This window comes from Nymphalis io, chromosome 20 (assembly GCF_905147045.1).
Source record: "Nymphalis io chromosome 20, ilAglIoxx1.1, whole genome shotgun sequence".
NCBI classification, from domain to species: Eukaryota; Metazoa; Arthropoda; class Insecta; order Lepidoptera; family Nymphalidae; genus Nymphalis; species Nymphalis io.
The window spans coordinates 6,293,631-6,318,084 of NC_065907.1; the positions used below are offsets into that span (position 1 = coordinate 6,293,631).

Below are 24,454 nucleotides of genomic sequence, written 5' to 3' on the forward strand. Positions count from 1 at the left end.
ATTCGGCAGTCGAATTCATTGAGTATTTTTAAATACCGCTTGAAAAGCTATTATTTGTCCATTTCCAAGTAAGGTATGTATGTATGTATGAAATAGTATGTGGTTTATAATTTATCTATATATAATTTTATACTCTATAAATATATATAATATGTATATGCTAAGTAATAATTATATATGTGTATGTATATATATATATATATATATATATATATATATATATATATATTTGTATGAATGTATATGTGTATGTGTGTGTATGTATGTATGTATATGTGGTTAGTGGGATGTAGATATGTGTAGTCTATTAAATATTTAGTATCTCCTTTTTATATGTAAATGCACTTACCTGTTCTCTTACAAAATTCTTTCACCAAAGGTTGTCTGTTAGAGATCGCTATAAGCGATAAGACCGCCTTTGCGCACCATTTTTTATTTTCTTTTTCTTTGATTGTTTCCTACTTCTCTCATTTTATGTATATGCTGTGCAAAAGTGTTAAATAAATAAATAAAATAAATAAATATCAATGTCAAATAAAATTATCATTTCATGTTATTGTATCGAATTCGAATGCAAACTATAGTATTCGTTTCTATTATAGAAATCAATAGAAATCGATTTAACAGTTAGATTAACGCCCATGAGAGATTGAGTTCATTGATATCTGGCAACTGGCGAGCATCAATGGACAGGAAATCTCGATTCGGAATATGGTGGAAGGTTATCGCTTTGACCTATTTACAAAAAATATTTCTTTATAGACGTTGAACTGGTCTACTTTTATCATTTTGATATACCTATTTCTCTGTTAAAGTTCAGATTATTATTGTAATGTAAGGCTAATTAAATGCAGTTACAGCTTTTAATGTACCTGCAAATACAATCCAACAATTATTCTTACCACTGAACAATCTCGACAATACATTACTATATTATATCTTTATCCGATATTATTAAAAAAAGAATTATTACATATCCATCTGGATTAAAATCTATTCGTTTCATGGTTATGCTAATAATACAAAATATTTATCAAATATTCTCGACGACCGCAGCTTGTTATCGCGCGTCGCCTGTAGATTACGGTTAAGACATAACAAATAAACTATTCAGATGTACCTATAATGCGATCTTATATCTATTACTCACTGCTGTCACACGAAATGTGTTTAAGTTACCGACAATCTCAAAATCTTAATTTGTATTAGATAGATTTATTTTCGTTGATCTCTTGGGAAGGTTACACGTACGAGTATATACTATGAAACATTGAGATAACCTTACTTGGATTATAACGGAACTAATTCTAAAATGTTCAATACCGCGAATAATATGATCAAATCATAACTATTTGTGAGGAAATTTTGCTTAACTTTAACACTTTTCTATAGGATATAAAACAAAGCATAAATTTATAATATAAAAACTTTTTTTCATATTTGTTTTAAGAAATAACACCGCCCTAATTGCATAACCGTAACGCGGTTTTCTTATCTCATTTCAATAATTATCGCCAAGTACGTACGTTGCTTTATCATAATTCTCTAGTCGATTTCTTAGCAAAGATAAAATTCAATGTTGTAATTGGTTTATAAATTTATTTTATATAAGGATTGCAACTGCATTTATCTTATATTCACGTGTAAATATATGTATGACTTCATATGTTTTAGCTGAATGTTGGTATCCATCTTTGCAACTCTGTTACAAGCCCGGTCAAGGACGAGCTATTATAAAATATAGTTTAACTTAAATTTATTCAATGAAACTCATCAAATACGCGGCATCGTTAGTAGGTAAAAAAGGGCTTCAAAAACTTTACATGATATTTCTGGTAGTTTTTGAAACCAAGTGGTTATACGAAATCATTGACAAGTAATAAAACAGTGATTTTTTTGTTTGTAAGTAGCTTATAACATTGACAATTTATATATTAGTTATTATTTATTCGGTATTCAATAGCGGGCAAGAACTAAATTTTATGTGGGCATTATACATTATGCGAGACCCTATTTTTTTATCACTGGCAAAACGTTTTTACGCGTTTCCCCCATAAGAAGCCCCCCCCCCCTTGGGACACGCCAGCGCCTGTATTTACGTTAATTAGACGTGTAACTCACATTTAATGCCTTAAAAATAATAACCATTGAAAAATAACAGTAATTTTTGTGTCTATATTTGTAACATATTAATAATCTTTATTAATAAAAACATATTGTAATATCAAAAATATAAATGATTAAGAAATATGTATAACGTTACACATACATTTTAGATATATTATATTTTACTCTTCCGGGTTGAAGCGCATCGCTAGTTTAATTATTATCTCGGCTATGGTGGTTATATAATATAGTTGATTCGTGTGAACGAGTAACAAACTAACCTACTAATAATAAATTTATTACAATCTACAATTGTTCTATTTAAATATATAATTAGTTAACGATATCATTCAATGGAACAACCAAATGATATAAAATTTCATTTTAAAACGCTTCGTACTCTGAATTATTAAAGAATATTTTAAAAATAAGTTTTATTGTTCAGGAAGTATAAATCGTAAAGTCAAATGAACGAAATGTTACGAACATATTTACTTCCAGCACTAAAATAGTAAGTATCGAGCTGTTATTCTTTGATCCCAAACATAGAGCATGGGGACTGTAAAAAGCCGTACATCGCGTTATAATTGGAACTGTCCTAAATCTTTCATTTTTATACGAATAACGTGTAGGAAAGAACACATTAAATTCTTTACACAAAAACATACAACATATATGAAAAATAATTAATAATATAATGTATGATGTGACTATAGTTTAAATTGTAGTATGTTTATCTACTTACCGATTGTTTAAATAATAATTAAATAAAAAGTAAACAAGTTTCAATGACAAAAATATGATAGATACCTATTGTTATAATATCTATCTATTGTTTTAATAGACAAGGATAAAACACCCTTTTTCTTTCTGTTTGTCAATCGATTTTTTTTTGTTTGGTAACTACAAACTTCAGTATTATCGTAAAAAAATTGGAAACAAAAAAAATCAGAATATGCAAATTAATAATTTTTTTCCACAAATTTTCAACAATGATTACGAACGAATTTCGACTACTGCGCAGACACTAGTAATATTTATAATAGTAGTATATATATTACCTATATTTTTTTCATAGCTGCACATCTTGTAACTCACATGTGTTTTAATTTTAATTCAACATTTCCTTTCTAGTTCAACAGTTAAGAAACGGAGATGTTTGATTACCGTTGATAGTTTCGTTTATTTTTGTCAACCACCCTAGGAAGAGGGTAATGATTTCAATAGAGATTATCATATTAATTTGCATAAAGTACAAGAGAAAATGCTGAAATTAAATAAAAAATAAATAGGTAATACATAATAGTAAACATTAATAGTAAAGGTTTTTAGCAGCCGAATTATACAAATATTATTATAAGTTAAATTATGTAGCTATTTATAGGACTAGCTTCAAAAACAACTGCGACTGTGTACCTAAATTATTCAGACCACGACACAGGAATAGCAAATATTTGTCATGAATCCCGCTCATTGAACCAGTGACCTTTAGCGCCAGTTACAGTGCCTACAAAACAGTGTATACTTTGTCACTACTACTGTAAATATTACGATTAATTTATTAGTAATATCGAAGAACAATACAGAAGAAAAAGAAAGTCTTTATTGCAGATAAAAAGTGTCCATGTCCAATCCAAAAAAGTTATTACAGTTGTACAAAGGCAGCTTTATTCCTTTAAGCAATCTCTTACAGACGACCTTTATCGTGGGATCTTTATCCTTTCTCATAAGTGAGGAATAAAAAAATAATAATTAGAAAACTTTATATTAAACTCAATTTAATAGAAAAATATATTCATTTTGTAAGTGACGTCATCCAATTTTAGCGAGGCTAGAATTGACAACAACTTCACGCACGACTGAGCGTTCAATCAAGCGAGCGCGGTTAGTCATACTTGAACACCTTGATACCTATGTCTAGATTTTTTAGACTAACCACAATGTTCTGAGCGTGAGTAACTGAAACAATACACTTCACACGATTTATGTATACGAAAGTTTTTATTATATAATATGTATGTATTTGTGATGTAAATGATTTGACTTACTTTCATTTACCAATACCGGAAAAAATATACCACATTTGTCTAAAATAGCAAAAAAGATATTCTGTCATATTGAAGCGATTGTAACTATTAATATATTGTAATTTTTATAACAACTTAAATATGTGCTAATAAAATATGTGATAAATACAAACAAAATCTACCTTTTTTTAAGTAGGAACCTACCTAATTGATGATTCTAATCTCGTACAAAAAAGTATACACAAATTTATTGCTCTAATGCAATCTAATGCTCTTTTATTTATATTATAGTTTTATATCATAAATAAAAACAGTTTTCATATTACGTTTTAATATTAGTTAAGAAAATTTACCTACGTATTTTAAAGTTAGCGAATAAACATTCCCTGATTATTAGTCAAATGCTTCCGTGCGTAATTTACGTTAAATAAAATGATATATTAAGGTCGAAAGATCATGAAATTATTTGGTTATATTTAGTTTAGTGCATCATACGAATTTTACGCTTGTATTTATTAAAGTTTTTCGTCTCTCTGACGTTCACAGCTGGTTTCTTCGTATATAATCTTTGTACGTGCTTATTTCAATTTTTAACCTTGATGTAAATACTTACAATTACTTGTAAGCGAGTCTTCAAATGAATGTATATTCATTCATATTCATAAAAGAATTATTTAAACTGCAAGGATTCGAGTTAAGCATTTCGATAAGACATTTTTTAATTTAATATAGTTTTTGGCCTTTACATAAAACCTTGCTTGCTTAGAAGTACAACATTTAATTCCTAATTGTTAAAATATTATTACGCTGAAAACAACAACTCATTTTTGTAATAAGTCATTCCGCAACTCTACATTAACGTTATCAAAGACAAATCTAGTTTTCAATTTAACAATATTGTTTTTATCAAGTATAAAATTTGTACTACATGGATGAGTTTAAGAATAGTGTATGAAAAGACGTATATTTTTAGTCTATCTTCAATTTAATAAAATCATTGACCATGTAAAATGCCATTCGCCACACCTAATCATTACACATACATACCACCTACATACGACCATATTTAACGCACGGTTAATAAAATACCACGAACCTGTATGCAAATGAAATGATATCACTGTTCAAATAACAGCCCGATACCCGAACGTTTCTCACTCTCAGCTCGGGCATTTTAGGGACCGTCCGTCTTGGGAAGAAACTAATCGAGTCATTGACCGACCGAGAATTGCTACAAATAGAGAAACGTGTGTACTTACTCATAGTAGCTATATAAATAAAATTAGCACCGGATCCCGGGTAAAATGACAAAAAAATTGGTCACCGCTTATAAATAAAGCGCACATGAATTCAGGGAACTACTGTTTCGTATTGTTTTTGTGCGATGACGACGTTATTATGTAATACTGTTATTATTTGTAAACAATCTTTTACGTCGAATAACTTTGATATTTTTGTTGATCTCAAAATATGCTATTTGTGTTGTTTTTTTTTTTGTTACACGCAGTTTTATTTTAGACTGTAGGACGTAAACCTAAATAATAAAAGAGCAAACTATCATGTTTAAAAGCGGAGAGGTCGGTCAGTTATGAAATACCCAAGCAAAGATTTCTACATACTTGACCACATAAGACAAACCTCTCAACCGCATATATGTTTTATACTTACAAACAAACTCATTTGAAACAAAAGTATATTTAATATAAAACACAAAAGCTGTTCGTTGTTTTTCGTTTATTAAAGATGTTAAATGTAGCGTAAAGTACAAGTGTTTATTAAAATTATTCTGTTTTAAGATTATTTATAAAACGAATAGCGTGTTAAAACAACTCGTTAGTGATGCAGTTTTCCAAAAAATAATATATTTAATGAGTTCGAGTAATAATTAAGCATGAAGAAGGCAATTATAGTAAACTAGTTAAGATAATTAATGTACCTATGTACTTTTCTGAGAATCGTTTATTAACGACAATAATATTATTATTTTAACTAAGTATTTATTTTTTTCCTATGCACGCTAGAGTCAACATTACCTTTAGGTTACTGCGTAACTTTGAATGAATGCTTGTAACTTTATTTATAAAAAAAATCCCATTTATAGTTTGTGTAGAAAAAACATTCATACATTTAACTTATCTACCTAGTTAGTTCGCTGTAATTTATTGCTTAATTAACGAACAAATAAAGTTACTATATCTTTATACTTCAGTAAATATTAACATGGCTTATTAGCATGTTTCAGTGTGTCAATTAAATATCGTAGTGTAGAACGTCCGCAAAGTCGGTGAGTTCGTCTAACGCATCGTATTCGGGACGCTTGTTTTAATATTCATTATATAATGAACGCTCGGCGATCGGCCGCCGCCGCCGCCGGTTGCTTTCACTCGGTCCGCTATTAATTACGAACATGATTGTGTTCATTCGCTTCTATTTACACAACTGTTTCGACTGCTAAAAGATAAAGAAAATAAGTAAAGCGCTACATGACAGTCATATCTTATCGGAACCACTCTATTGATCACTCATCATTATATATCGCGGACGGCTCGCCTTATACGGACGACCGGACTACCTTTATTGTCCAATTTAACGTGTATACGTGTACTCTTTTATAGGCGCGATGTTACCGGTGAAGTCATAATGTGTGCCGTATAAAAATAGAAATACAGTGTTTGCAGGAAAATAGTATCAATAACAAAAGTGTTGTGGTTTGTTATCGAGCGGAAATGGCGGCGAAATCGCCTACAACTAGTGTGAAGTCGCGGGAGATGATCGGCGAGAACCAGTTCAGTCAGCGGCGCGAGGTTTTCGAAAAGCACGACACAGTGTTTTTACCCCTACCTTCCCCGACCGCACTGACACCGACGTACAAGGAAGTCGATCCAATCATTACGACTAACCACGGAATAACAACGTCTAATTTTAAACGCAACACTCCTGGTTATTCCAGCATGCGCGAAACGAGGAGCGAAGATCGACATTACGAATACCGACCACGAAAATATTCTGACAATTTTACGTCCGAACTCAATCAAAGTGACGATGTCGACCACCGATACAGTATGGCTGAGAGGAATAGACGGCTCTCGAAGTTGCGAAGAGACTTTTTAAAATCAAATTTACATGAACCGGGAGAAAACACGCTAACTCGAAGCGGCGTGCGCGCCTCCCTACCTACGACTAATACTGTGTCAGCAATAAGGTACAAAATTGAAAATCTTAATATTTATAAATTTCCATTTGCTGAACCGTACTCAACGCCGACACCTGTTCGACGAGTTGTGGTTGACTTAGGATCTCCCAATGAAGGAGACGGAAAAGGCGAAAATGTTGAAAAAAGAGAAAAACATCAGAGTTTACCAAATGAATCACCCAATTCTCCAAAACTTGATCATCAAAAACTTTACGAGGAATTAGTTAAACGTTATTCGCCACAACGAAAGCCTGTTAATTGGAATTTACCTCCAACGCGACCCAAGGTAGTAGGTTCGGTTCCAAAATCTACATCGAGTGCCGGGGATAGCGTTGATAGTAACGATAAAAAAGATTCTGAAGCACTAAATTATAATGAAACTGATGATGTCTTCGAGAAATCGGAAGAAAAAAGTACGAATGACCAGAATATCACGAATAATAATAATTCAAACGAGAAACCAGTAGAGGATATTAAAACAAACGTGGAAATAATACACAACGGTGCCGAAATTAAACCAAATTTAAATAATACAAATAATAAAGAATTTACCAGTAAAACTAATGATTCTAAAGTATCTTTATCCGAGTTAGAAGAAAACGACTACGTGCCCGAATTATCAACTGTTAAACGACAACTTAGTAGAGAATCAGCAAAGAAAGCACCAATCGATAATGATCTAACCATTCCAGCCTTAATTGAAAAAATGACCGCAGAAGGTGAACAAATACAAAACCATAAAGGTGACGGAAAAAAATTAAAGAGGAAGAGAAGTTTCCTTGATAAACTTCTTGGTCGTAATAAAGGAATTAAAAAAGAAAATTAAGAGTAAGCAATACCACAACAACAAAGTCCTGCCAAAGATTTTATACAAGTTGTTTTTTTAAACAAAACTGAAAACAAAAATGGGACTCCCATTAAATATAATTTTAAAGATACAAAAATTGATTTTATTATATTTATGGAAAATAACTTGAAATACTGTTTCCAAGGTAGGTCCGGCTTTAAGAACATGACATGACGTCAGCGCGCCTTATCATTTGATAAAAATTGAAATAATTTTATACAGAAATAATACTACTTTTAGATATGTTTAATAATTAAATTGGCATATGAAGCTAACGAAGGCAGTACTTCCCTTTTTTATCTTAATGCAATAGGTTATCTAGACTTGATAATTTATAAGTGCCATGTGATGTGACACTCCCTATCGACCAAATTATAATTTATTTACAGAGCTAAATTAAAGCTAACTTGTAAAAAAAATGTCTTTTACTTTGTCATTGTTGTTAAAGTATGATGTTATTTTTACAAATGAAGTGTTACCATGGATGTAAAAAAAATAAAAAAATGTAATAATAATTGCAATAATTATTTTGCATAGTTATTTATTAAATCCTAGGTTTATAAAAGTTTCCTGTTCAAGTTTCCTTTTCAAATGATTCATGTTGTTTTGCATGTGATAATATTATATAAATTTACATATTTTATTGTAATGTTTTATTGTGGCTGCATGGGATATTTTTGTTAAATCGGTCCTTATCTTCTAATATTCAGTTTAGAATTAATTGATTATATGTATGAATGTAAATAGTATTATTGTTAATTATCATCCTTCTAAAACATTACTTATTGAATTTGAATGAGTAAATTAGTATTTGCTAGTTGTTATAAGCAAAATTATTTTCATTAATAAATGTTACTAAAATGTATGTACGCTTTTTATTTTTATTTTTATAGAATTTATGATGAAGACAAGTTTTAAAATTACAACACCTAAATTATGTAACACTTTAAACAAAATGTATAAAAATAAATATATTTATTACAAAAGTAAAAAGCACGAAGAAGGCGATCTTATTAGTAAGTAGTGATCTCTTTTAGATAATCCTATAGAAAAACGCTATAAAATATGAAAACACATTATTGGTCAAGCTTTATATAATAAGTATTTATAAATTAATAAATGATACAAAAATATATGCACGCATTGGAAAAAATAAAACAATAAATAAAACTGTTGGTTCTAAATATATTTACAGGACAAAGTTAAATATAAACTAAAAATATTCACAATACATCTTTCCTATATGACTTTTTTTTAATTAATGCACAAAAGTATTAAATATAAACAAATAAAAATAGCTATGATACAAATAGTTAATACTAATTGCCTGATTATAATTCTGCCACATGTGTATTCCACCAACCCACACTGAAGCAGCGTGATGGAATAAGCTCCAAACCTTCTTCTCAATAAAAGAGAGAAGACCTTAGCCCAGCAGTGAGACATTCACAGGCTGTTAACACTTTTATATAAATGGAAACATAAAAACATATGTGACAACCTGTCTATTTCCGAAAACTGGGCTAAGGCCTCATCTTCTTTTTAGTTTGGAGTTTATTAAACCACACTGCTCCTATGCGGATTGATGAAATTAAATGTCTAATTTAATTTTTGTTCATATTTTCTATTCATAAACAATACAATAGAATAAACAGCATTAAAGAGTTGTTTCGAATAAAATTTCTTATCATAAATATTAAAAAACAAATGGCATAACAAAAAAATGATTGATAATCTAATTAATAACTTTTTTTATATTTATATTTAATATCATGTGTAGTTTAACTACACAGATTAAATAAATGAAAAGCTAATTTATATTTTGATTATGTAACCGATAAAATTAATCTAATGTTTGTCCAAAAAGTCATACATTTATTAAAAAATGATTTAATGTTTTTCTAACTGATTTTTGGCACCATAGTCACTTGTAACAGACTAGCAGAACTGCGCAGAACATGTTATAGAGCTGCACCTGTATTCTGCAGGATAAATAAATCTATAATTGAATTGGTAAAATATTCTTTAACCGAAACAAACAGTATAAGCTCAGGCACAGGCTCAACAGCTTTACATATTTTCCGAGAGACGGGAGTGTAAGCACTTTCAATTTTAAGACTGAGCTGCTACTGAGACTTTAATGTTAAATACATTAATTGACTAACAAATTATTGTATTATGAATTATTCTTCCTTATATCTGGATCAAGTTTTTTAACTGCAGACTCAAGTGAGAAAAGGTGATCATCTTCAGTGTTAGGAAATAACTGCCTCATTGCTGTAGCCAAGTTATACACATACTCTTTGTTAGAACCACTTGGGCCACTACAACTAATAACTTGTTTTGCTATAGATGCTGCACCTGAAATACATATAAAGCTAACATTCAATTTATAGTCATTTCAATAGTTTAGTGTCTTTTTATGGATTTTATTGCTTGACCAATCAGTTTTAGGCTATTAAAGATAAAGCAAGTAAATGAATATCTAATTTAATTTTTTAATAATGTTTGAGGATGACTGTAGTCTCTCTACTTAGTTACGCTGACCTATGATTATAATCAAGAAGTAATTTGAATATACTTATTTTGAGATTTATAACTTTTATATAATTTAATTATTGTTATTTTATCAGCAAAAAGTTTTAAGTAGAACATTATTTATTATTATTTAAATTTAATAATTACCAGCATAAGATTCATTATCCATTGTAGCTACATATAGAGTTAAAATAATAGGTTCTAGATTTGAATCTTTTGGATGGAATGTTTTCTTAGAATAGCCATTTTTTTCTCTAAAGTCCAAATGATTTGTGACCTGTTCAACATCCTCTGTTCTTATTTTGTATGCTACACCCCATACCTTACTGCTTGGGTCATCTGCAGGTATCAGAGTTACTACACGCCCAGGCTGAAATGTTTATTATACAATACTTAAGTTATCAAAATAACATATTTAAAATCTGAGTTATACACTTGCAATGCATTATTATGAAGATAGATTAAAATATAGTTTTTATAAAAAACAATAATATGTTATATAGAAAGGCAGACGTCAATCTTGGTAAAGGTTCACCACCTATAAACATAAGCAATATAAGTACTTATTTTAGTAACTGTGATAGGTTACTAAAATAAGTACTTCTATATTTATAAGTAAGATTGGGAACAAGGATCTTATATTATTCATCCTATGACATCCTTTTTTGCTATTCATCTATATTAAATAAGTTAAGTGATTTTTTGTTAGTTTAAAATATAATTTTTCATTTACAAAAAAAAAAAAATACTCATGCAGCATTCGTCTCATTAACAAAGTGTGCTATCATTTACAAAATTCATTAATTGTATAATAGCCTTTAGCACACAAGTGTTCCTTTAACATTTTTTTTAAATATAGTAAGGCATTTTGAACACTTTCTGAGATCCTGTTGTAGAACCGTATACATTGCCCCACAAGAGTTACTGACTCTATGCAGTCGAGTAATGAGAGTAATTAATTTGTGTTTGTTCCTTGTACCACTTGTACTTGTTATGGGCATCACATTTTCTCACAAAATCATTAATATTTTTCCGTACATACATAACATTACATAATATGAATTGAAAAGCAACAGTTAATACTTTAATATCTTTTAACTTCTATCTTAGGGTTTCTTTACCTCCTAGGTTACAGATTGCGCGAAAAGCCCTCTTTGTAAATGTTATATGCTTTTTATTTATTCTACTGGTTAAATTTGTTTTATAAAGTTTTCTTACAAGTTTCCAAAATGTGTGCTGGTTCATAGTGTTTTTTAATTAATTACCTTCTCTGGTATTCCTCTATGATCAATGCTGTGCTGATAAAACCTTCTTAAGTAACCCTCTATATAACCTATAACTTTAAACTCGTAATTAAAGTCTACTTTCCACACCAAAGAACCATAACCAAATACCCACATGTTTTTTCTTATAATTAACAGTATTTCAATATCCATATATCAAAACAATATTATTGATTTCCTTTTTATAAATATACATTATACATCCCCATAATCCATATTATTATCAAGCGTTTGTTTACAATGAATTGTCAAAATAAAAAATGACATGCGAAACTTTTATGCCGGCTCTACACTACACTTATGAACTTTAGGTACGATCTACACTTGCAACGCTACCAATAAAACCGCATAAAATTGTAGTTTCTAGTAGAGAAAATATCTAAATAAGTTATTGAAATAGGTTTTTGGCGATAATTGTTAAAACTAAGTTAGTCGGCAAGCAAATAATATAATTAATTTTTATAGTAGTATAATTATAATCTCATTTTTAAGTCATATTCCTGCTCCGTTAAGTTCTTAATGAAACAAGAATTTCGTGATTTCGGAATCGATAATCGTTTTTTTTCATGATACAGACGGATCTCAAAATAATTATTGGATAGTAATAATTATTTGATTTTAATAAATATTTGATATGCAGCTTGGTATGTTGCATCTTCGAATTTAAAACACACTGTTATTGAACGTAAGGCGGTAGTGATGATCTACAATTATATTTTTTTACCACTATAAATTAAAACATTATTTAAACACAATGGCGGGCCAAATCGTAATTTCAAAAGAACCAGTTTGGCGAATAACGAGGCGATTTTTTTTATTTCCTCCCACTGGACGATATTATTAGGTTCTTACATATGAAATTGACGTTTTGTACGGAGGAATATATAGTCAATTTTTTTTGTAAAATATTTTTAATTAATCAAAGTATGCACCGTTGTTATGTATGCACTTTTGCCATCTCATAGGTATTTCATTGATCCCTTTACTAAAAAAACCATGGAGGCAAGAATCAATAAGCTCTTAGAAGGCGGTTTGGACTGCCACATCGGAGTTGAATTTTTTTCCTTGTAAGAAGTTGTCCAAATTCCGGAAAAAATGGTAATCTGTTGGAGCAAGGTCCGGGGAGTACGGTGGATGTCGCAGACATTTCAATTGTAGCTCATCTAATTTAGTGGTTGTTTGTTGTGCAGTGTGTGGTCTTGCGTTGTCGTGAAGCAGCAGCCTAGAGTGATTGACCAATCTTGGTTGTTTAGCAGCTAGTTCTTCCTTCATGGTTTGCAGTTGCTGACAATAGATATGCCGTAATTTTAGAAAGCTGTAGTGAACGACACCGGCGCTAGTCCACCAAACACTCACAAGTAACTTTTCCTGAGTCAATTTTCGTTTAGGGCAGGATATGGCTGGGTCTCCAGGGTTCAGCCATTGCGACGACCGCTTCTGATTATCGTACAGTATCCACTTTTCATCACAAGTAATGATTCGATTTAAAATTCCTTCATTATTGTGTCGGTTGAGCAAAGTAACACAGCAGTCGACGCGTGTTTGCAAGTTCAATTCACTCAATTCATGAGGTACCCATCGTTCAAGTTTTTTTACTTTCCCATTTTGCTTCAAGTGGATTAATACAGTTTTATCACTTACCCTAAAGACTGCAGCTATCTCTGAAGTGCTTTGTGATGAATCCGCTTCCACAATAGCCTTTAATTCTTCATTTTCCACTTTGGTCTCCGGCCGTCCACGGGGTTGGTTCTGAAGGTCGAAATTTCCAGAATGAAAACGTTGAAACCAAAAATGTACCGTGCTCTCTTTTGCAACACCGGCGCCGTACAAATCAATAATCCTTCGAGCTGTTTCTGTAGCACTGGTGCCACGGTAGAACTCGTACTCGTAAATATACCGATATTTCATGTTTTTCATTGTGCGGTAATAAGCGACGCCAAAGAAAAAAATAATGAGGAAAAAACAAATGAATGACTGTTTCAAAACTCAAATGTACCAGCTAAATGAATTTATAAATTTGAATTGGGAATTCATAACCAAAGAGGAGATATTTCAGATCAAAGTGGTCAATACGACAAAACGGTAATTTCATGTGTAAGGACCTAATATTAACACTAAAATCAATAAAAAGTCATCGATTGTGCACAACACTACCTTTAAGTGATAATTTTGATTACTGAAAATATAAGGCCCAGTGCACGTTTGAAAATGGGAAAAATTCTGTAAATACAAACAAAAGTAAAATAAAATAAAAATAAAATTTGTAATTTTTATTTGATTTATTTATTTAATAATTTGCTTATAGAAGAAGTGGAAGGAGATCAGCTTCAACTTTTTATCATTAATTACGTTGAAAGAATATTCAAATAACGTAGGTCATAAAATGCGAAGTAATTCGTCAAAACTTCCAACACTCATTCGGTAATATAGAAAATAATTATATACTTAACGCTTTTTTTTTGTCAATGCGAGGGTTTTATTTATACTCATGCAATTGATGAGTACGAGACCATCTCTTCGAAATCCATAACGAGGAATGACGCTTCGATTACAAAAAAGTTTTGTCACTGTCAGCTTTCGTGAGCGGTGAACGCACTCTGAAAAATGAAGGTGACGGACTTTTATGTCACATGGCTTCGTCTCGAACATACATGAATATCTATATTCACGGACTAACCAGTAACCATTTTGTAAATAGCACTCTATCTAGTCTAAATAGTTCCAGTATTTTTCAATTTAGTATTACACACCGAGATTAGAAAAATAACAGACTACGCATAAATTAATTTTGTAGAAGAATGATATATAAAAAGCCCAAATTGCATAGTCTCGAACTAAAGTAACATTCGAAACTGCCACCAAACACTCGGCAATTTTACGTAAGTAGTTATAGTCATACTATAAACACTTTTTTGCAAATTCAACCTTACGACCATTAGTTAAAGTTGTTTTCACAAAACAGTGTACAAAAAGCAATAAAATTTTACGACCGCAGTTAGCCAGTACGACAACGCATAGAGTGGAGACTAATATTTTTTATTTTAATACGACATTAAATTAGTTCTTAAAAGTTTGTTAAATTGTGTTCTAAGCACATATTTATACTTTAATCTGAGCGTGTAATGTTTTGGGTAGGACATGTGTATAAATCAATGTAAAATGATTTATTTAATTTTTTGGTTCAAAAGGCATTAGTAGAACATTTTATCGAAACTAAGTAGGTACCTGTTTAGTTTAAGGTGTTTAGGTAGTGGGCTATTAGCCCGCAAAACTCAAATTTTTCAAATGTCAGGGTGTATCTACTACGGATCACTCTTGAAAATTGTTTGTTTAAAATTGTTGGATCTACTGTTTTAATATAAAATTATCAGCAATTAAATAAATAAATAGAACTTTCGAGAATTGCTTTCAAAAATCCTACTTAGAGTTCCTGCTATATAGACTCGATCTGCGATAACACCCCTCTGCCCACCCTAGCGTAAAACTGTTCTTGGTGGAATTTTACCAATTCCAAGACTGTGTAAACTCCTAAACGTGTTCTTTTGTTACTTTAAATGTATTAGTATAAGTGATTGTAAATAAACCTAATAAATAAAATAAAAAATAAATATATACAACTTATATATATATATATATATATGATCATTTATTTATTTTATATATATTAGTTTATTATATATATATGGTCAACAGCAGGATACACATTAATCACCTTGGAATAAGTTTAGTTTTCTTTAAATCTTTTTTTAAAACTTTTAACGCATTCTTTAGTGAAATGGTTTTTTTAACAAGTCTAGAATTTTTTTTCCTTAAGTTGTCAATGACTTTTTCTTTGCTAATTAACCTTTTGCAACATTTGTGAAGTTCGCTTTTTATTATAACTTTTTGAGGTGTATCCAAAACTGAGCCTATACTTAGGGAAGTAGTAGAAGTTTTAAATTCCTGTTTATTTTCCAAATCAAACATTGAACTCTTACTACAGACTTCAGTATTAGTGCCATCATCCGGTATTTCAATTTTGAGGTCCTGTGGTGTCATATCCTGTAAAAAATGTGTATGATTAAAAAAAAATATTATTTAAATGAAGGTACGATACTATTTTGACAAATTCAATTTTCTGGCTAACGAATGTTACTTGCCACTACACTAGGAACAGCCGTTTTAAGAAGACGTTTTATGCCTTTTGGAGTGACATACATATCTTTGTCCAAAAAATGCTCTGAACAAATGACGCTTGATTTATTCGGCTTAAAATAATCTTCACGCCTTTGTTGGCTGACGATTGATGTCCATTCTCCGCATCGTATTGGGTCACGAGGAAAACTAAAATATAAAAAATTTAAATAAAATATGTAAATAAAACAACTCGTCTTGTACAATAGTCATCCGTTATTTATACGAGATAAGTTAATTATCCACAAAAAACTAAAAGAACATTCTCCGAAAATTAAAAAGAATTATCCATTAAAAAACTAGGCAGTGGCATAAGGGACTGCCGCCGGAAGCGAAGAATTTTTAAGTTTTCAATGTGACGTGTTGTGCCAGAGCAACACTTCTATCATTACTGTTTGCATGCCGCATGTCGCGAACCCATGAATTGTCGCCTAATTAATCGATATAATATTTACGAAAAAAAAATGTCGAATTGACGACCTTTTATACTTATAGGATTCAATTTAAAACTATCTTAAAATATATAACGTATAAAATTATTTGTTAAAAGCTTTAACACAAAAAGTTCGTTCGAACTTATTAATAAAAAATAAAAAAAATCGACTCCATTGAATAAGAACAGGGTCATTTGTATTATGCGACTAAAATAAAATGACTGTTATGCTTCGTTATTACCGTAGACAGAGAAATGACGCAATAACGATTTACGCACTTACATAAGAAAGAGAACGAAAATGACGTTCCAAATGGTTTCGACAGAGATAGAATTATCAAATCTTTTGTCCCTTATCACGTAACTAGTTTTGGTGTTTGTTTCGCTAATTAAGTAGCGTCAAAAACTTGACAGTTGTTGCGTTAATTGCGTTTATTTTTCAATTTTCGCTTATTTTTATGTTAGAAAACAATTGTAATCCAGTGAAAAGACAGGGCAACAATCCTTATATCATATCGAAGGTTATACAACGGTGCATTGTCGTATTATTTCATGTTTAAGCGATAATAAGAAGAAAATTGCCGGCGTGTGATTTCACGCGTAAGTACGACGGTTTTGTCCCTAAATATAGTTGCTCAGAGATGATTATTTATTAAAATCCTATTTTACCTCATTGCATTAAAATCCTAATGATAGTTTTTTCCAGTTTTTATCATTCATAAATTATAATTAGGAAGACGTAAATTAAAAAACATATTTTTTTTGTACTAAAATAATCTTTACAAAATTATAATAACAGGTGTGTAAAAATTATGATTATATCATGTAAACTTTATTTTTTTATAAGCAAATCAATTTGGGCGCTCTCGTATAAATCTTGCTCCGTCCGAGTTTTGACTGTGACGTCACATCGCCGGTTCGTTATTGCGGGCGACTCTTTTGCGATACGCGCGTTGATAATTTTGTATTTATTTTATCCTTCTTTGTGATTTGACACCCCTCATATGTTCTTTTACTTATGATAATATTAGAACGATTATTAATATATTATTTTATGCTAAAATAAGAGCAGTATTTTCACGTAGACTAACAAATAATCTACCGAAAGTCGATCTTATACGATTCTTTCACAAATCACTCGAAATGTATTAGTGAGCTTATTATTATTGTTTATTTTAATATTTTGTTAATGCAGTTGATCATAAATTTGATCGGCAATAAGTCCGTATTTTTCATGTAGATACTACTGCTTTAGATAAAAAGCCGAGATGACCTAGTGGTTAGAACGCGTGAATCTTAACCGATGATCGTGGGTTCAAACCCGGGCAAGCACCACTGAATTTTCATGTGCTTAATTTGTGTTTATAATTCATCTCGTGCTTGACGGTGAAGGAAAATATCGTGAGGAAACCTGCATGTGTCTAATTTCATTGAAATTATGCCACATGTGTATTCTACCAACACGCATTGGAGCAGCGTGGTGGAATAAGCTCCAAACCTTCTCCTCAAAAGGGAGAGGAGGCCTTAGCCCAGCAGTGGGACATCAACAGGCTGTTACTGTTACTGTATACTACTGCTTTCCGCTTTCGATAGAAGATAATATCTATATAGAATATAATATACATTTCTTACATTTTAATTTTATGTACACAGTTCTGGGTGTGATAGTTAGGATATAGAGCCACGGCATATTATTGTAAATTTTCCTTTAATGAAAGTGCAAATAAAATTAACAATCTCGAATGTGAAGGATGCAAACATACTATGTCATTGGTAGCGCTCATAGCGATGTGAGGAGCCTACTTTTAATAAAATAATCTGTTACTGGATGAAACCTTTTTTATGTAAAAGGGAGGCAAACAACTAGGAGGCTTTCCTGATGGAAAGTGATTACCACTGTCCAAGGACAGCAACACCGGATTGCTTGCAGGTGCATTGACGGCTATAAAGGCATGAGTAGGCTTAGGCTTTTCTTGAAGGTTTCTGTCATAACGGTTCGGAAATGTCGCCGGGTAATATGGTTCCGCATAAATGGCAGGAAATACTTTTGCAGCGTTGTAGTAGTGGATTTCCAGACATCGAAATAGTATGGATGGAATTTAGAATATAGACGCGATGTCCGGTGGTGAAATTCCGCGCATGGGATTAATCTAAACAGTTCCTCAGGGCATTCTCCGTAAAAGATGCGAAAGAAGATGCAGAGTGATAACATCTCTCCCGCCTAGAGATGAGAGCAGTACTCCATGTGGGGCTAAGTTTTCGCCTTGTAGAATTTTAGGCGAGGAGCTGACGTGAAGTACTGACTTACCTTGTTGAGCACACAAAGCTTTTAGAGGGTAATTTGGCTTCACCTTCCAATAGACCGCGGAACCTAACGTCCTGATACTGGATTTGGTAGCGAGGTGGTATTGTCAAAATGAGGGGATGGTCATATTAGTCACCGTGGTCAAAAGGTGTTATTTTAGAAGTCATCGCACTATCTTGTGTCATATTGGGATTTAGCCTGAGTTTGGTTGGCTCCAATCTCAGGCTTTGGTTAATAAAAACTTGTTATTTCAGACACAAGTTTACACTCATCGACGTGTTCCCGGCAAATATTAGCGCGGCCGGTGTATAAGGCATCTACAGTGCTGTCGTCTGCCAACATTGAATATTGCTAATTAGCACATGTCATTAATATGCAGAAGAAGCAGAGTAGGTGGCAGCTTTACGTTTATTATATACTGTAACATTGCGATTCAAAAGTCCCCTTATAAGACTATTTAAATGACATTTATATCATATGTACTATATTAGACTACATATTTGACTTTCAAAGAAACATAATATGGTAAAAATCAATTTCAATGGGTCACAGTCATTAATGATTTTTTCAACTTATATCATTGCCGATAAAGCGTTGTTCATAAATAATCTTCAACATTAACAATAAACCTAAAATTAACATTGAAATACATTTTTTATCGATACAAACTTTTATGACATCACTATCGGTATTCAACGTATCAAGGCCGTTATTACGAACATTCTGAAATTCTGAATTATGTTTATATTAAACGAATACCTATAACTAGCTTGTAAAAATTAAATGTTTGATCCTAAAACTAAAAACTTATAAATACGACAAATTTCATTACTAAGGTACTCATATTAACATTCTCATCACGAAAATATCTACTTGTTTTTGTTGATAATATATATATTATAATTTGTTGTTGTTGTTCTATTTGTTAAATTAGTAGGCTATGGTACTGTATAATATGAAAGGGTTTTTTTATACTAACCGAAATATAAATAAAATCAAGAAAACCGCGAAAATTTAGGCGAAATTGTATGGGCGAGCGACGTTGGGCGATGTGACGTCACGCGTCGATCGGTCGCTACAGAAAAGAATTTAAGAACTCGTAACTTTAAAAATTTGTAAAAAAATCATTTTTGCAGATATCGTAAAAAAAATTTCGCCAGTATTTTTTATATTTTAAATATGATTTTTTTAGATCATAAAAAAATAAGCTCATCTTCCTAATTGTTTACCATGTAAGTGCTGCCAGCATCAGCTAAAAAAATGTCCCGATTTTCGATAAAAAATATCGACTCGTCGACAATGTAAACAAATGAATACACATTCCAATAATAGCCTTAAGTGATTCGTTATAAATAAATATTTTATTTTAATTTATTCGTTCTTTTTATAATTTACTAACGACATTATTTAATATTCTTCATGAATTTATGATATTATTAGATTCCGAGTCAAGAGGTTAACATAGAAATATATATGGCAACCATTCTTTATTAACAATTTAATTGAGGTTCAACATCTGAGGAGAATGCAGTACCATATAAATATGCTGAAGTACTATTGATAACGGAAACAAAAACAAACAATGCAACGTTTTTAGGGTGTAGTTGGAAAACAAAAAAATATCTTAATTAAAAAAATGTATAATAAATATTAAAAAGTAAAATTTATTACCATCATTTTGTTTTAATTAAATTCTGAAAATTATTTATCTCCCAAAATAGGGAATGCAGTTACTATGGCAGCATTATATGCATACATTGACAAACTATCTGTCTCGACCGATGTGTGAAGTTTTAAGACAAATTAAATAAAAATCACATATTGCGTGTATATTAAATCATAAAAACAACAAAAACGAATCAATAAACACTTTTACTTACCGAAAATACGATATTCCATCCTTTTTTAACGTTCTTGAGGTAATATTTTTACAATTTCTCAACGCACACTTCGGCATTTTTAACGAGCGTGTAGTGACGCGGGCGACGCGAGACTATTTGAAAGGTGCGCACTATTTTGAATTGTGCGCTCATTTTATGCGGACGATTTTGAGACGCTGTGTGTATCTTGGGTTTTTTATATATTCATGGTTGTAGATTTTTTTCAAGATTATAGTTTAACTTGAAACCAAAAATTTTTCAAAAGTGATTGGATGAAAATAAATATTTTCTTTGATATTAAAACCAACCAATAAAGTCCAAGCAGGGTAGGTATTATTTTATTTTCTTGCTATAGTTTAATAAACAATTTTATACAAAAAAGGTTGTAGTAAAATCTTGACATAATAAAATCTAACTGACAATATTCAATGTATTTCAAAATGTAGGTTAAAATTTTTACTTACCAAAAACCATTACAATGTTTAACCTGTTAATAACTTAAGGTTTGAAATTACCAATTTATTCAGAAAAGCTACAGATGTCTGTAATAGCCCGAAAACTTTGCAATGACATTGTGGATCCTATTTTAAAACCATCATCCAATGAGAGCAGAAAGGTGGTATTTTTAGAAAAATCAGTTAACACAAATACTAATGTAAGGAATAATGTTAAACCAAAACAAAATTTACAAACAGAGAAGAAGAAAACAAATAAATTTGAATCACCACGTATCACTGGCCTTGTTACACCTCGATTGAGAATTGGTGATAAACAAACTAAAAAGAATTTAGTCCATTCAGCTATTAACACTCTTTTCTCTGGACCTTTAAGGTGTGATAACAATTGTGTAACTTTAATTCATAAACGAGATCATAACATACCTTGTAAATGCCTTCATGCAAGAGGGAGCTCTAAAGAAATACAAACTTCAGGAAGAAAGAACTATTCTATTTTAGATAAATCTTGTACACAGTGTATAGAGACAGTAAGCTGTGGAACTCAATTTAAAGATAATTTTAATGGTATATTAAAAGGTAGCTCTCATAAATCCAAGTCTAAAACAACAATAAAAATAAAAGACAGTATTGATTCAAACAGATTGAAAAAGAAGATTACAGCAAAACCTGCTTTACATCAAGATGATTTTAAAATTCACATAGAAAAATCAGTTATATCAAAACCTTCCAAATTAAGATATGTTAGTGCAAAGCACTGGGCTTTATCAAATTATCCTATTAGAGGCCCAGATTTCTAACTATTACAATATTAAATAAATTATTTTTGTATATCAATTGCTTATCCCATTTAATACATTATTGATATATTATGTATATATTGCTATGTTACAGTATCAAAAAAGGGTGCCTTTAACGAGGCGTGAAGAGGCATCTTGCGGGCCGGCAAGGCAGGGACGGCTAGTACAGAACATTCTTCCCGACTGTACTGGCCGTCGTCGCGTTTGGACTCTACTACCACTTACCATCAGGTGGAGTTGAGTCATTTGCCATCCCGGCGCATATAAAAAAAAATAAAAAAAAATCAAGTTATTAGTCATTTAAACACAACATTGTTACATATGTTATACTACACACAATTTATATGACTTTACATTTAATTTACATATTGGCTTAGTGAAATACTGCCGGTCATATCATAACATCTCAGTATTGCACGAAGAGGATATACAGCTAAACTAAACTTTAATATTTAATTAAATCATTACCTGCAGTAATGATGACAAATGTATGAATTTCTTTTGTTGCCAACATACATGTAAACCCTGTCCGTGCATAGCTGTTTACCACTACAAGTTGGCGATTTAATACATTTAACATTAATTTCTTATTTGACTACTAGTAATATGTTGCAAATGAAGCAACTATTTATCACACCCTCGTAACCATAAGATAATAATTAAAAGTCTAAATATTTCAATATGAAAACTTTTATTAGTAGTTCACTCTACTACAGTATACAAAATTAGTGCTTTCTTGTTTTATATCTAGAGAAATAATACATTGATTGCAACATGTGGCTAATATTTCTTTGTTTTAATACTATTAAATCATTTGAATGTCAATTAATAAGATTTACTAGCAAAGACAAGTTAAACAGTGCAAATTCATATAACTTTTATCTAGAATATTTTACTTAATTCATAGCTATAGGATAAAAACACTTGTTTTGAATTTGCACATTCAGGCACATGTTAACTATATCTATATGACGGCTAAAAATTATGAAAACAAAAAGGTTTGACAGTTTCAATTATTTTATCCCACTATAACATATTTCATTAAAAGTTTTGTTTAGTTGTAATCACTCTTGATCACAGGTATAGGTTAACCATTACAATAGTATAAAATGTAATTCTTTTACATTTTAAAGACTTTGTAATGAGAAAACCTACGTATATTTAAATCTCACATATTCTGTTGGGCTGGACTGGCAGGGGGTGGCTGGGCTTCAAGATTTTTAATCAATTGTGCTAACCAATGCTTAGTAGAATTATCTTCTTGAAGACATGCTGTGAATGTTGCATCCCGCAATTGGTCTGGAAGGCACTGCCTTAATGCTTCTCGTGCTCTGGGGTTATCAGAAAGACGGAGGTAGCAGCGAACCACATGTTTTAGCAACCTTGCAGATGGATCTTTGGCTAGTGATAAAACCATTTTTCCTAAGATCATAGCTACATGTGAAAATCTATCATAGGTTTGGCAAATATAACTCAAACCACTGTCATCTAGTAAAATTTTCTGTAATATAAATGTTGCCACAGTCTTTGACAGTTCTGAACCATTTTCCATAATGCGTAAACATAATGGTATAATCTCAGTAGTTAACAGGAAAGTGATCACTTCTTGTTCATCAGTTTTCACTAGAGCTCCAATTACACCCAAACTAGTTAGTCTTAGATATTCAAATGGACGAGTTTTAGAAACAGTGTGTAGAAAAGGGTAAAGAAACAATGGAACATGTGCTTGAAGAAAAGCTGATCTCGTTTCAGGGTGAGATGCGACGCACTGCATTAATGCTAAAGCATTGCAAACTCTGTTACTCTGATGAGCTGTGAGTGTAGGTGGTATCATAGCCACGTAGATATTGGTAATTTCTTGTAAAAGTGCTGCAATTGTACCGAAACTGTGCCACAGCATAGGCGCCAAATCTGGTACGACTTCACGCTTTTTACTTAGTTCTAAGAGAGCATTCTCACGAGTTTCTGGGTTACATAGTTCCAAAATCCATGAGTATATCTTTTCCCTATCTACGACGGCCTGCATATTAGCCGGGCTCTGCTGGGCGCTCATATTATTATTCATTAAAGCTCGATTTTATTTAGTAATGTTTAAAAGACAACTTGATATTCACATGATATATTTAAAATACCACTTTAATTTCTTTTCTGTTTGTATCTGATGAAATTGAAATATAATCAAAAAAATCCGTTATATTTATATAGTAAACGGCCTTAAAAACATTAATAATTATTGACAAATGTAACAATTTAATAAAATCGGTAATCACACGCCAGCAGTCGTTGAATAAGGACGTTCCTTTTTAAGCTTTTGATTGTCAAACATCGAGCAATAGTAATAGTCGATTAGTCTGTATATTACAATTTTTTACACAAAAATTATAATAAGGTTTATGTAAGTTATTAAATATAGT

At 31.1% G+C, this 24,454-nt stretch overlaps 4 protein-coding genes across 6 annotated transcripts; 1 reads left to right on the forward strand and 3 right to left on the reverse strand.

Moving 5' to 3' along the window:
• The first annotated feature begins 6,373 nt into the window (after window positions 1-6,373).
• Window positions 6,374-9,013, forward strand: LOC126776362 (basic-leucine zipper transcription factor A-like). The gene has a single exon (XM_050498826.1). The coding sequence runs from the start codon at window positions 6,860-6,862 to the stop codon at window positions 8,150-8,152; it is 1,293 nt and encodes a 430-aa protein (XP_050354783.1). The 5' UTR covers window positions 6,374-6,859; the 3' UTR covers window positions 8,153-9,013.
• Window positions 9,014-9,338: 325 nt separating this feature from the next.
• Window positions 9,339-14,839, reverse strand: LOC126776409 (putative glutathione-specific gamma-glutamylcyclotransferase 2). Of its 3 annotated transcripts, XM_050498910.1 has the most exons (4): window positions 14,672-14,839; window positions 13,636-14,591; window positions 10,859-11,081; window positions 10,425-10,551 (listed from the first exon to the last, which is right to left on the reverse strand). In XM_050498910.1, exons 2-4 carry the CDS (start codon window positions 13,909-13,911, stop codon window positions 10,520-10,522), a joined length of 531 nt encoding a protein of 176 aa, XP_050354867.1. In that variant the 5' UTR covers window positions 13,912-14,591; window positions 14,672-14,839; the 3' UTR covers window positions 10,425-10,519. The 3 variants fall into 3 exon arrangements, with proteins under 3 accessions (XP_050354865.1, XP_050354866.1, XP_050354867.1); XM_050498908.1 differs by lacking the exon at window positions 14,672-14,839 and having other exon boundaries at window positions 9,339-10,534; window positions 13,636-14,223; XM_050498909.1 differs by lacking the exons at window positions 13,636-14,591; window positions 14,672-14,839 and adding an exon at window positions 11,977-13,617 and having other exon boundaries at window positions 9,339-10,534.
• Window positions 14,840-15,691: 852 nt separating this feature from the next.
• LOC126776454 (THAP domain-containing protein 1-like) lies at window positions 15,692-20,880 on the reverse strand. Its single transcript, XM_050498977.1, has 3 exons — window positions 20,786-20,880; window positions 16,134-16,317; window positions 15,692-16,035 (listed from the first exon to the last, which is right to left on the reverse strand). Exons 1-3 carry the CDS (start codon window positions 20,860-20,862, stop codon window positions 15,703-15,705), a joined length of 594 nt encoding a protein of 197 aa, XP_050354934.1. The 5' UTR covers window positions 20,863-20,880; the 3' UTR covers window positions 15,692-15,702.
• Window positions 20,881-21,107: 227 nt separating this feature from the next.
• LOC126776390 (CCR4-NOT transcription complex subunit 9) lies at window positions 21,108-24,327 on the reverse strand. Its single transcript, XM_050498883.1, has one exon. It carries the CDS (start codon window positions 24,103-24,105, stop codon window positions 23,209-23,211), a length of 897 nt encoding a protein of 298 aa, XP_050354840.1. The 5' UTR covers window positions 24,106-24,327; the 3' UTR covers window positions 21,108-23,208.
• Window positions 24,328-24,454: the final 127 nt, after the last annotated feature.